This window comes from Hydra vulgaris, chromosome 05 (assembly GCF_038396675.1).
Source record: "Hydra vulgaris chromosome 05, alternate assembly HydraT2T_AEP".
Lineage (NCBI taxonomy): Eukaryota > Metazoa > Cnidaria > Hydrozoa > Anthoathecata > Hydridae > Hydra > Hydra vulgaris.
In genome coordinates, this window is record NC_088924.1 from 31,094,308 (window position 1) to 31,107,060 (window position 12,753).

The 12,753-nt window shown below is 23.7% G+C and overlaps 1 protein-coding gene across 1 annotated transcript; it reads right to left on the reverse strand.

Annotated features, from left to right (window-relative positions):
• Positions 1 to 135: 135 nt before the first annotated feature.
• Positions 136 to 11,920, reverse strand: LOC136080321 (uncharacterized). Its single transcript, XM_065796938.1, has 2 exons — positions 11,900 to 11,920; positions 136 to 819 (listed from the first exon to the last, which is right to left on the reverse strand). The coding sequence occupies exons 1-2, from the start codon at positions 11,918 to 11,920 to the stop codon at positions 136 to 138; spliced, it is 705 nt and encodes a 234-aa protein (XP_065653010.1).
• Between the last annotated feature and the right edge of the window lie 833 nt (positions 11,921 to 12,753).

Below are 12,753 nucleotides of genomic sequence, written 5' to 3' on the forward strand. Positions count from 1 at the left end.
TACTTAAAAATAAAAAATAAGACAAATGCATGAAAAAAACAGGTTTTTACTGATTTCTTTTTAAATCTTTTGTAAAGTTTTTTAGTATTCTGTCACTTTATTTGAAATTATAAAAAGGGAAAAAAAGAAAGCTACTTATTTTACGACGAAACCACTCTTTCTTCTTTCTGAAACTAAAAAAAACTGAAACTCTTTATTCTTTCTTCTTTCTTTTCTCTTACTGTACAAAAACTGAAACTCTTTATTCTTTCTTCTTTCTTTTCTCTTACTGTACAAAAACTGAAACTCTTTATTCTTTCTTCTTTCTTTTCTCTTACTGTACAAAAACTGAAACTCTTTCTTCTTTCTTCTTTCTTTTCTCTTACTGTACAAAAACTGAAACTCTTTCTTCTTTCTTCTTTCTTTTCTCTTACTGTACAAAAACTGAAACTCTTTCTTCTTTCTTCTTTCTTTTCTCTTACTGTACAAAAACTGAAACTCTTTCTTCTTTCTTCTTTCTTTTCTCTTACTGTACAAAAACTGAAACTCTTTCTTCTTTCTTCTTTCTTTTCTCTTACTGTACAAAAACTGAAACTCTTTCTTCTTTCTTCTTTCTTTTCTCTTACTGTACAAAAACTGAAACTCTTTCTTCTTTCTTCTTTCTTTTCTCTTACTGTACAAAAACTGAAACTCTTTCTTCTTTCTTCTTTCTTTTCTCTTACTGTACAAAAACTGAAACTCTTTCTTCTTTCTTCTTTCTTTTCTCTTACTGTACAAAAACTGAAACTCTTTCTTCTTTCTTCTTTCTTTTCTCTTACTGTACAAAAACTGAAACTCTTTCTGTACAAAAAAAGTTTTTTAAAACAAAACCCTTTATTCTGTACAAAAACTTACTTAAAATTAAAAAATAAGACAAATACAACAAAAAAACAGATTTTCAATGATTTTTTTAAAAATCTTTTATATTTTTTATGTGAATTATGTAGGTTTATGAAAAAAAATAACAAAAATAAACTTATGTGAAGCAAAGAATTCAAACATATTTACGACAAAACCATTTGTTCTGTATAAAACTTAAAATTTAAAAAGTAAGAAATGCAACAAAAAAACGGTTTTTCACTAATTTATTTTTAATATTTTATAATTTTTTCGTGTATTCTGTTGATTTGTTTAAAAAAATGAGAAAATAGACATAAGGAAAGAAAAGGAACTTTAGTTTTTCATGACTAAACCCATTTTTCTGAACAAAAACTTTCTCAAAATTATAAATTAAGACAAACAGAAAAAAACAGATTTTTACTGATTTCTTTTTAATTCTTTTGTAATATTTTTGTGTATTCTGTGAGTTTATTTAAAGAAATTATAAAATAAACTAGAGCGAAGTAAATGAACTTACGTTTTTACGACAAAACCGCTCTTTCTGTTTAAAAACTTATTAAAAATTATAAAATAACACATATGCAACAAAAAAAAGTTTTTACTAATTTCTTTTTAAATCTTTCGTAATAATTTTGCGTATTCTGTGGGTTTATTTGAAAAATTGATAAAATAAACTTAATGAAAGCAAAGGAACCCCTTTATCTGTACAAAAACTTCTTTAAAAATATAAAACATTACAAATGCTGCGAAAACACAAAACTCACTGATTTCCTTTTTTAAATCTTATGTAATATTTTTATGTATTCTGTGAGTTTATTTGAAAAAATAATAAATTAAACTTATGTGATGCTAAAGAACTGAAGACTTTGACGACAAAACGCTATTTTCTGTACAAAAACATACTTAAAATTAATAAAAAAAAAAAAACGGGTTTCCACTGATTTATTTTTAAATATTTTGAAGATTTTTTGTGTATTCTGTAGATTTATTTAAAAAAATGATAAAATAAACCCCTTTTTCTGTACAAAAACTTCCTTAAAATTATAATATAAGACAAATGCTACAAAAAAAAAAAATGAATTTCACTGATTTCTTTTAAATCTTTTCTAATATTTTTGTGTATTCTCTGGGTTTATTTGAATAAATTATAAATTAAACTAGAGGGAAGTGAAGGAACTTACGTTTTTTACAACAAAACCACTCTTTCTGTACAAAAACTTAATGAAAATTATAAAATAAGACAATTGCAACAAAAAAAACCAGGTTTTTACTGATTTCTTTTCAAATCTTTTGTAATATTTTAGTGTATTCTGTTGGTTTATTTAAGCAAATTGAAAAAAAAAATAGAGGGAAGAAAAGGAACTTATGCTTTTTACGACAAAACCACTCTTTATGTACAACAACATAATGAAAAATATAAAATAAGACAAATGCAACAAAAAATCAGGCGTTTACTGATTTCTTTTTGAGTCTTTCGAAATATTTTTGTGTATTCTGTAGGTTTATTTAAGGAAAAGACAAAATAAATTAAAGGAAAGCAAGGGAACCTAAGTTTTATACGATAAAACCTTTTTTCTGTACAAAAACATACTGAAAATCATAAAGTTAGACAAATGCAACAAAAATACAGGTTTTTAGCAATTTCTTTTTGAATCTTTTGTAATTTTTCTGTGTATTCTGTTAGTTTGTTTAAATAAATGATAAAATAAAGTCATGGAAAGCAAAGGAACTTGAGTTTAACAACAACAAAACCCCTTTTTCTGTACAAATTTTACTTAACATTAAAAAGTGAGAGAAATGCAACAAAAAAACAGATTTTCAATTATTTCTTTTTCAATCATTTGTAATATTTTTGTGAATTCTCTTAGATTACTCATATAAATGTGGGATTATAGTAATGCATTAAGTTAAATCAATGTTTTATTGCTGAAGAATACTTTATACACAATAATGTTTTTCTCGAAAACAAAGCTTTTTTCAAAAAGCGGCAAAAAAACAGGTTTTCACTGATTTTCTTTTCAATCTTTTGTAATATTTTGTATATTCTAAAAGTTTGGTTAAAAAAATGATTGAATAAACGTAAGGGAATTAAAAAAGCCGAAGTTTTTTACGACCGTTATAATGTACGAAAACTTAATTTCAAAAAATAAGACAAATGTCACAAAAAAACAGGTTTTTACTGATTTTTTATTAATTCTTTTGTAATATTTTTATGACCACTGTAAGTTTAACTAAAAAAATGATAAAAAAAATTTATGCGATGCAAAGAAACTTAAGTTTTTGACGAAAAAACGCTTTTTTCTCTACAAAAACTAACTTAAAAATAAAAAATGAGACAAATGGAACAAAATAACAGGTTTTCATTGGATTCTTTTTAAATCATCTGTAACATTTTTGTGTATTCCTTGGGTTAATTTGAAAAATTGATAAAATAAAGTAGAAAGAAGTAAAGGAACAAATGTTTTTTCCGACAAAAACCCTTTTTCTCTACAAAAACGCACTCAAAATTATAAAATAATACAAATGCAACAAAAAAACAGAATTTTACTAATTTTATTTTGAATCTTTAGTAATAATTTTGTGCATTCTGTGACTTTATTTAAAAAAATGATAAAAAAACTAGAGGGAAGCATGGGACCGTAAGTTTCTTACGACAAAACCCCTTTTTTTGGACAAAAACTTAATTAAAATTAAAAAAACAAACAAATAAAACAAAATATAGGTTTTTACTGATTTCTTTTTTAATCTTCTGTAATATTTTTGTGTATTCTACGGGTTTATTTGAAAAAATAATAAAACAAACTTAAGTGATGCAAAGAAAGTAATGCTTTTGACGACAAAACCCCATTTTCTGTTCGAAAACTTTCTTATAAATAAAAAATACAAAAAAATGCAACAAAAAAACAGGTTTTCACTGAATTCTTTTTAAATCTTTTGAAATTTTTTTGTGTATTCTGTGGGTTTATTTAAAAAATGATAAATCACAGAATACATAAATATAATACAACAGATACAGTAAGGAAAAAGTGAAAACCTGTTTTTTTGTTGCATTTTTCTTATTTTTTATTTTTAAGAAAGTTTTCGAACAGAAAATGGGGTTTTGTCGTCAAAAGCATTAGCTTCTTTGCATCACTTAAGTTTATTTTATTATTTTTTCAAATAAACCCATAGAATACACAAAAATATTACAAAAGATTCAAAAAGAAATCAGTGAAAACTTGTTTTTTGTTTTATTTTTTGTTTTTTTTTAATTTTAAGTAAGTTTTTGTCCAAAAAAAGGGGTTTTGTCGTAAGAAACTTACGATCCGATGCTTCCCTGTAGTTTTTTTTATCAATTTTTAAAATAAAATCACAGAATACACAAAATTACTACTAAAGATACAAACAGAATTTCAGTGAAAAGCTGTATTATTATTGTATTTGAAATATTTTTTTATTTTGAGTAAGTTTTTGTACAGAAAAATAGATTTTGTCGTAAAAATTTGAAGTTCCTTTGTTTCCTTCTAATTTATATTATAATTACTTCAAATAAACGCACAGAATACAAAAAAAAATTACAAAAGATTAAAAAAGAATCATTGAAAACTTGTTTTTTTGTTGCATTTGTCTTAATTTTTAATTTAAAGTATATTTTTGTACAGAAAAAGCGGTTTTGTAGTAAAAAACATAAGTTTCCTTACTTTCCTTTAGCTTTTTTTTATCATTTTTTAAATAAACCAACAGAATTTACAAAACTATAACAAAAGATTCAAATAGAAATCATCGAATACCTGTTTTTTTGTTGCATTTGTCTTATTTGTTAATTTAAAGTGAGTTTTTCAACAGAAAAAGGGGTTTTATTGTCAAAAACTTAGGATCCTTTGCTTACCTCTAGATTTTATCATTTCGTCAATTAAACCCACAGAATACACACAAAAATAATTAAAGATTTAAAAAGAAATCAAGAAAAACCTTTTTTTTTTGTTGCCTTTGTCTTATATTTTCAATTTAAGTATGTTTTTGTGGAAAAAAAGAAGTTCTGTCGTCAAGAACTTTAGTTTCTTTGCATCGCATAACTTTTTTTTATCATTTTTTTTAGATAAACCCACAGAGGTTATTAAAATATTAAAAAGAATTGATATAAAATCAGAAAAAACCTGTTTTTTTTTTGCATTTGTCTTATTTTTTAATTTTACGTAAGTTTTTGAAAAGAAATGGGGTTTTGTCATGAAAAACATAGGTTCCCTTACTTCCCTTTTGTTTATTTTCTCTCTTTTTTAAATAAACCTACAATATACACAAAAATATTATTAAGATTTAAAAACAAATTAGTGAAAACATGTTTTTTTGTTGCATTTTTTTATTTTTCAATTCTCGGTATGTTTTTTAAAGAAGATGGGGTTTTTGTCGTCAGTAACTTCAGTTCCTTTGCATCACATAAACATATTGATCATGTTTTTATATAAACTGACAGAATACTCAAAAATATTACAAAGAATTTTAAACAAAATTTAGTAAAAATCTTTTTTTTTGTTGCATTTTTTCTTATTTTTTTATTTTAGGCAAGTTTTTGTAAAAAACAAGGAGTTTTGTCGTCAAAAACATTAGTTCATTTGCATCACATAAATTTATTTTATCATTTTTGCAAATAAACTCACAGGGTACACAAGAATGTTAGAATAGATTTGATTAGAAATCAGTAAAAAACAGTTTTTTTGTTGCATTTGTCTTAATTTTTAATTTTTAATATGTTTTCGTACAGAAAAAGAGGTTTTGTCGTCAAAAACATAAGTTCCCTTGCATCACATAAATTTATCAATTTTTAAGATTTCTTTACAGAATAAAAAAAAATAATACCAAAGATTCTAAAAGAAATCAGAATAAATCTGATTTTTTTTTCATTTGTCTTATTTTTTAATTATAATAAATTTTTTGTACAGTAAAGGGGGTTTTGTAAATAAAAACTTAAGTTCTTTGCCTCGCTCTATTGTATTTTATTATTTTTTCAATTATAGCAACAAATTACACAAAAATATTACAAAATATTCAAAAAGAAATCAGTGAAAACCTGTTTTTTTGTTGAACTTGTGTTATTTTTTAAATTAAGGTAAGTTTTTTTTCAAAAAACAGTGTTTTGTAGTCAAAAACTTACGTTCCTTTGTATCACATAAGTTTATTAAATTTTTTTTTTAAATAAACCCGCAGAATACACAGAGATATTACAAATGATTAATAAAGAAAACAGTGAAAACATGATTTTTTGTTGCATTTGTCTTATTTTTAAATTATATGTATGTTTTTTACAGAAAAGGGGGTTTTGTTGTCAAAAACTTAACTTCGGTAGCATCACATAATTTTTTTTATCAATTCTTCTAATAAACTTACAGAATACACAAAATTTTTATAAAAGATCAAGAAAAATCAGTTAAAACCAGTTTTTTTGTTGTATTTTTTTATTTTTTACTTTAAGTACGTTTTTGTACAGAAAATGGAGTTTTGTCGTAAAAAACATAGATTCCTTTGCTTTCTTTATTTTTATTTTGTCAATTTTTCAAATAAACCCACAGAATACACACAAAAAAATACAGAAGATTTAAAAAGAAATTATTGAAAACTTGTTTTTTTGTTGCATTTGTCTTATTTTTTAGTAATAAGTATATTTTGTAAAGAAAATGGAGTTTTGTCGTAAAAAACATAGATTCCTTTGCTTCCTCTAAGTTTATTGTGCCATTTTTTTAAATAAACTTACAGAATACACAAAAAAATAACAAAAAATTCAAAACGAAATGAGTGAAAACTTGTTTTAATGTTATTTGTTTTATCTTTCAATTATAAAAAAGTTTTTGTACAGGAAACCGGTTTTTGTCGTATAAAACTTAAGTTTCTTTTTCCCTCAAGTTCATTTTATCATTTTTTCAAATAAAGCCACAGAATACACTCACACATTACAAAAAATTTAATAAGAAATCAGTGAAAACCTGTTATTTTATTGCATTTGTCTTAATTTTTAATTTTAAGTATGTTTTTGTACAGAAAAAGAGGTTTTGTCGTCAAAAACATAAATTCCCTTGCATCAGATAAATTTATTTATCAATTTTTTAAATATACTTACAGAATACAGAAAAATAATACCAAAGATTCAAAAAAAAATTAGTAAAAACATGCTTTTTTGTTGCATTTGTCATATTTTATAAATTTAAGTAAAAACTTAAGTTTCTTTGTTTCCCTCTAGTATATATATTTTTTTTCATATAAACTTATAGAATGCACCAAAATATTACAAACGAATTAAAAATAAATCAGAAAAAAGAAAACCGTTTTTTTTTGTGCATTTGTCTTATTTTTTCGTTTAACTATGTTTTTGTACAGAAAAAAGGGTTTTGTCGCCAAAAACATAGGTTTCTTTGCTTCTCTATAGCTTATTTTATTACTTTTTTTGAATAAACCCATAAAATTCAATAAAATATTACAAAAGATTCAAAAAAAAATCAGTAAATTTTTTTTTTTGATGCATTTGTCTTCTTTTTTAGTTGTAAGTATGTTTAAGTACAGAAAAAATGGCTTTTGACGTAAAAAACATATGTTCCTTTGCTTCCCTCTAGTTTGTTTTATCATTTATTCAAATAAACCCGCAAAATACACAAAAATATTACAAAAGATCAAAAACGAATTCAGTAAAAAACTATTTTTTTGTTGCATTTCTCCCTTTTTTTTAGTTTTAAGTAAGTTTTTGAACAAAAAATGGGGTTTTGTCGTCATAAACTTTAGTTCCTTTCCATCACTTACGTTTATTTTACCATTTTTTTTATTAAACTTACAGAATTTACAAAAATTATAAAAAAAAATTCAAAACGAAATCAGTAAAACCTGTTTTTTTGTCGCATTTGACTATTTTTTTAATTTTAAGTATGTTTTTGTACGGAAAAAACGGTTTTGTCGTAAAAAACTTTCCTTTGCTTCTTTTAATTTTTTTAACTTTTTTTTTAAAAAAACCCACAAAAACGCAAAATAATTATAAAAGATTCAAAAAGAAATCAGAAAAAACCCTTTTTTTGTTGCATTTGTCTTTATTTTTAATAATAAGTAAGTTTTTGTCCAGAAATATGGGTTTTGTCGTAAAAACTTATGTTCCTTTGCTTTCCTAAAGATTTTTTTTATTAATTTTTCAAATTAAACTACAGAATACAAAAACAAATTACAAAAGATTTAAAAAGAAATTTGTGAAAATCTGTATTTTTGTTAAATGTCTTTTTTTTAGTTTTAAGTATGATTTTGGGCAGAAAACCAGCTTTGTCGTCAAAAACTTTGGTTACTTTGATTCAGTTAAGTTTATTTTATCATTTTTTCAAATAAACTTACTGAATACACAAAAATGTTGCTAAAGATTCAAAAAGAATTCGAAGAATTTGTCAGATTTTGTAACTTTAAGTTGGATTTTGTTAAAAAAAAGGTGTTTTGTCGTAAAAAACTTATGTTCCTTTGCTTCCCTTTAGTTTATTTAATTATTTAATCACATAAACCCACAGAGAACACAGAGATATTACAAAAGATTTAAAAAGAAGTTAGTGAAAGCATAATTTTTTGCTGCATTTGACTTTTTAATTTAATTTTAAGTAACTTTTTGATTAAAAAAAGAGGTTTTGTCTTAAAAAACGAAAGTTCCTTTGCTTCCCTCTTGTTTAATTTTTCGGATTTTCAAATAAACTCATAGAATACACAAAAATATTACAAATGATTCAAAAAGAAATCAGTGAAAACCTGTTTTTTCGTTGCATTTGTCTTATCTTATTTTAAAAAAGTGTTTGCAAAGACAAAACCCTTTTTTGTGAAGAAAAACTTTCGTGAAAATAAACAATAAGACATGCAATAAAAAATAATGTTTTTACTAATTTCTTTCTCTGTCTTTTGTTATATTTTTGTGTATTCTGTGGGTTTATTTAAAAAAATTACAAAACAAAACTAAGGAAAGCAAAGGAATCTAAGTTTCTGATGACTTTTTTTTTCTGTACCAAAGTTTACCTAAAGTTAAAAAGTAAAAAAAATGCAACAAAAAACAGATTTTTACTGATTTCCTGTTGAATCTTTTGTATTATTTTTGTGTATTTTGTGGGTTTGTTTAAAAAATGATAAGAGAAACTAAAGAGAAGCAAAAGAAGCTATGTTTTTTACGATAAAAGGCTGTATTTGTAAAAAACATTACTAATAATACAAAAATAAGACAAATGCAACAAAAAAATAGGAATTCACTAATTTATTTTTGACTCTTTTGTAATATTTATGTGTATTCTGTGGGTTTATTTAAAAAACTTTACAAAAACTTACTTACTACAATGACTATAAAAAAACTTGCTTAAAATTACAAAACTAGACAAATACAAAAGAAAAATAGGTTTTCACTGATTTGTTTTAGAATAATTTATAATATTTTTGTAAATTGTATGGGTTTATTCAAAAAAATAATAAAATAAACTAGAGCAAAGCAAAGGAAGACTCTTTTGTAATATTTATGTGTATTCTGAGGGATTATTTAAAAATATGATAAAATAAAATAAAGGGAAGTAACGGAACCTATGTTTTTTACAACAATATTTCCATTTTCTATACAAACACTTACATAAAATTTAAAAACAAGAGAAATGCAACAAAAAAACAGGTTTTCACTGATTTCTATTTAAACCTTTTTTGTAATAATTTTGTATATTCTCTGGGTTTATATAAAGATTTAATAAAATAAACTAGCGAGAAAAGAAACAAATATTTTTACGACAAATCTCCTTTTTCTGTATAAAAACTTACTTAAAAATAAAAAAGTCGACAAATGCAACTGAACAACAGGTTTTCACTGATTTCTTTTTGAATCTTTTGTTACATTTTTGTGTATTCTGCGGTTTTATTTAAAAAAATGATAAAACAAACTAAAGGAAAGGAATGAAAAAAGGTTTTTTACAACAAATCCCCGTTTTTTGAACACAATCATACTTAAAATTAAAAAACAAGACAATGGCAAATAAAAAACAGGTTTTCACCAATTTGTTTTTGAATATTTTGTAATATTTTTGTGTATTTTGTGGGTTAACTAGAAAAAATATAAATATAAATTCGAGAGAAGCAAAATAACTTTTTCTGTTCAAAAACATAAGACTATAAAGTAAGGCAACTGCAACAAAATAATGGAATTTTACAGATTTCTTTTTAAATCTTTTGGAATGTTTTTGAGTATTTTTGTATTATTTGAAAAATGGTAAACAAAATAAAGGGAATCAAACGATCCTAAGTTTTTGACGACAAAACTCATATTTCTGTACAAAAACTTACTTAAAATTAAAAAATATGGCAAATGCAACAAAAAAAAAGGTTTTCAATAATTTGTTTTTAAATATTTTGTATCATTTTTGTGTATTATGTAAGTTTATTCAAAAAAATGATTAAGTAAAATAATGTGATTCAAAGAAATTAAGTTTCTAACGATAAAACCATTTTTTATGTACAAAAACTTACTCAAAATTACAAAATTAAACATTTGCAACAAAAAAACAGGTTTTCAATGATTTCTTTCTAAATCTTTTGTAATATTTTTTTGTATTAAGTTGGTTTATTTGAAAAACTTTACAAAAACTTACTTACTACAAAAACTATATACAAACTTACTTAAAACTAAAAAAAAAGCCAAATGCAATAAAAAAACAGGTTTTTAATGACTTGTCTTTAAATCTTGTGTATTATTTTTGTGAATTATGTGGGCTTAATAAAAAAAAAGATTAAATAAACTTAAATCATGCAAAGGAACTTTAGTTTATGAGGACAAAACCCCTTTTTCTTTACAAAAACTAATTTAAAATCAAAAGTTACGGCAAAGGCAACAAAAAATCAGGTTTTTACTGATTTCTTTTTAAATCCTTTGTGATTTTTTTGTGTATTCAGTTGGTTTAATTGAAAAAATGATAACATAAACTAAAGGGAAGAAATGGAATCTAAGTTTTTTTCGACAAAACCCCTTTTTCTGTGCACAAACTAAAAAAATAAATAAAAAGTAAGACAAAAATAACGAAAAAACAGATGTAGACTAAATTATTTTTAAATCTTTTGTAATTTTTTTGTTTATTCTGTGGGTTTATTTGAAAAATGATAGACTAAACTAAAGGGAAGCAAGAGAACCTATGTTTTGTACAACAAAACCCATTTTTCTGTAAAAAAACTTTAAGTTAAAAAATAAGGCAAAGGCAAGTAAAAAAACAGGTTTTCACTGATTTCATAGCGAATCTTTTTTAATTTATTTTTTGTATACCGTAGGGTTATTTAAAAAAATGATAAAATAAGTTTATGGAAAAGAAAGAAACCTACGTTTTTAATGACAAAATCCCTTTTTGTGTACAAAGACTTAATAAAAAAACAAACAAGACAAAGGCAACAGAAAAACGGGTTTTCACTGATTTCTATTTAAATCTTTTGTAATATTTAGTGTGCTATGTAAGTTTATTCAAATTAATGATAAAACAAACTTATGTGATTTAAAGGAACTTAATTTTTGACGACTAAACTATTTCTTTTGTACAATAACTTACTTAAAATTGAAAAACGTGGCAAAAACAATATAAAACGTGTTTATACTACCTTCTTTTGTAATATTTTTGTGTCTTCTGTGTATTCATTTAAAAAATGATAAAATAAACTAGAGGGAAGAAAAGGAACCTATGTTTTTTACAACAAAACCGCTTTTTCTGTACAAAAACATTCCCAAAAGTTAAAAAAAAGTTAAATGCAACAAAAAAAACATGTTTTCACTGATTTCTTTTAAAATCTTATATAATATATTTTTGTATTCTGTGGATTTATTTAAAAAAATGATAAGATAAACTTATGTGATGCAGAAAAACATAAGTTGTTGGCAGAAAAACTCCTTTTTCTATATAAAAACAAACATAAAGTTAAAAAATAAGACGAATGCAACAAAAAATCATGTTTTTACAAATTTCCATCTCAAACTTTTGTAATAAATTTGTATATTTTGTAAGTTTAAATGCGATAATGATAAAATAAACTTATGTGATGCAATGGAACTAACTTTTTGACTATAAAACCCCATTTTCTTACTAATGCGAATGCAACAAAAAAACAGACTTTCACTGATCCTTAAAAAATCGTTTGTTAAATTTTTTTTAGATTTTGTGGGATTCTAAGTGAGAATGTTAAAGAAGACTTTAGGTAAGCAAAGGAAATAAAGTTTGTTACGACAAAACCCCTTTTTTTAAACAAAAACTGACTTAAAATTGTAAAACAATGGAAATACAGCAAAAAAAAACAGGTTTTCACTAATTTCTTTTAAAATCTTTTGTTATATTTTTGTCTATTCTGTAGGTTAATTAAAAGAAATGTTAAAGTAAATTTGAGGTAAGCCAAGAAACCTATGTTTTTTACGATAAAACCCACTTTTCTGTACAAAAACTTACTTAAAATTAAAAAAGTATGCAATGGCAACAAAAAAACAGGTTTTTTTCTTATTTCTTTTGGAATCTGTTGTTATACTTTTGTAGATTCTGTGGATTTATTCAAAAAACTATTAAACTAAAGTTTGGTAAGCAACGGAACCAAAGTTTTTTTACTACAAAACCCCTTTCCTTTTACAAAAACAAACTTAAAAGTAAAAAATAATGCAAACGCAACATATAAACTGGTTTTTACTAATTTCTATGGGAATTATATTTTATATATGTCATGACTCTGTGATTTTTTAAAGAAAAATTTAAAAAAAACATAAGATAAGCAAAGAAATCTAAAATGTTTTTGACGAAACCCCATAATTCAAAAATTGACTTAAAATCTAAAATCAATGCAAATGCAGCAAAAAAACGGCTCTTCATTTATTTCTTTTAAAATCTTTTGTTTTATTTTCGTAGATTCTGTAAATTTATTACAAAA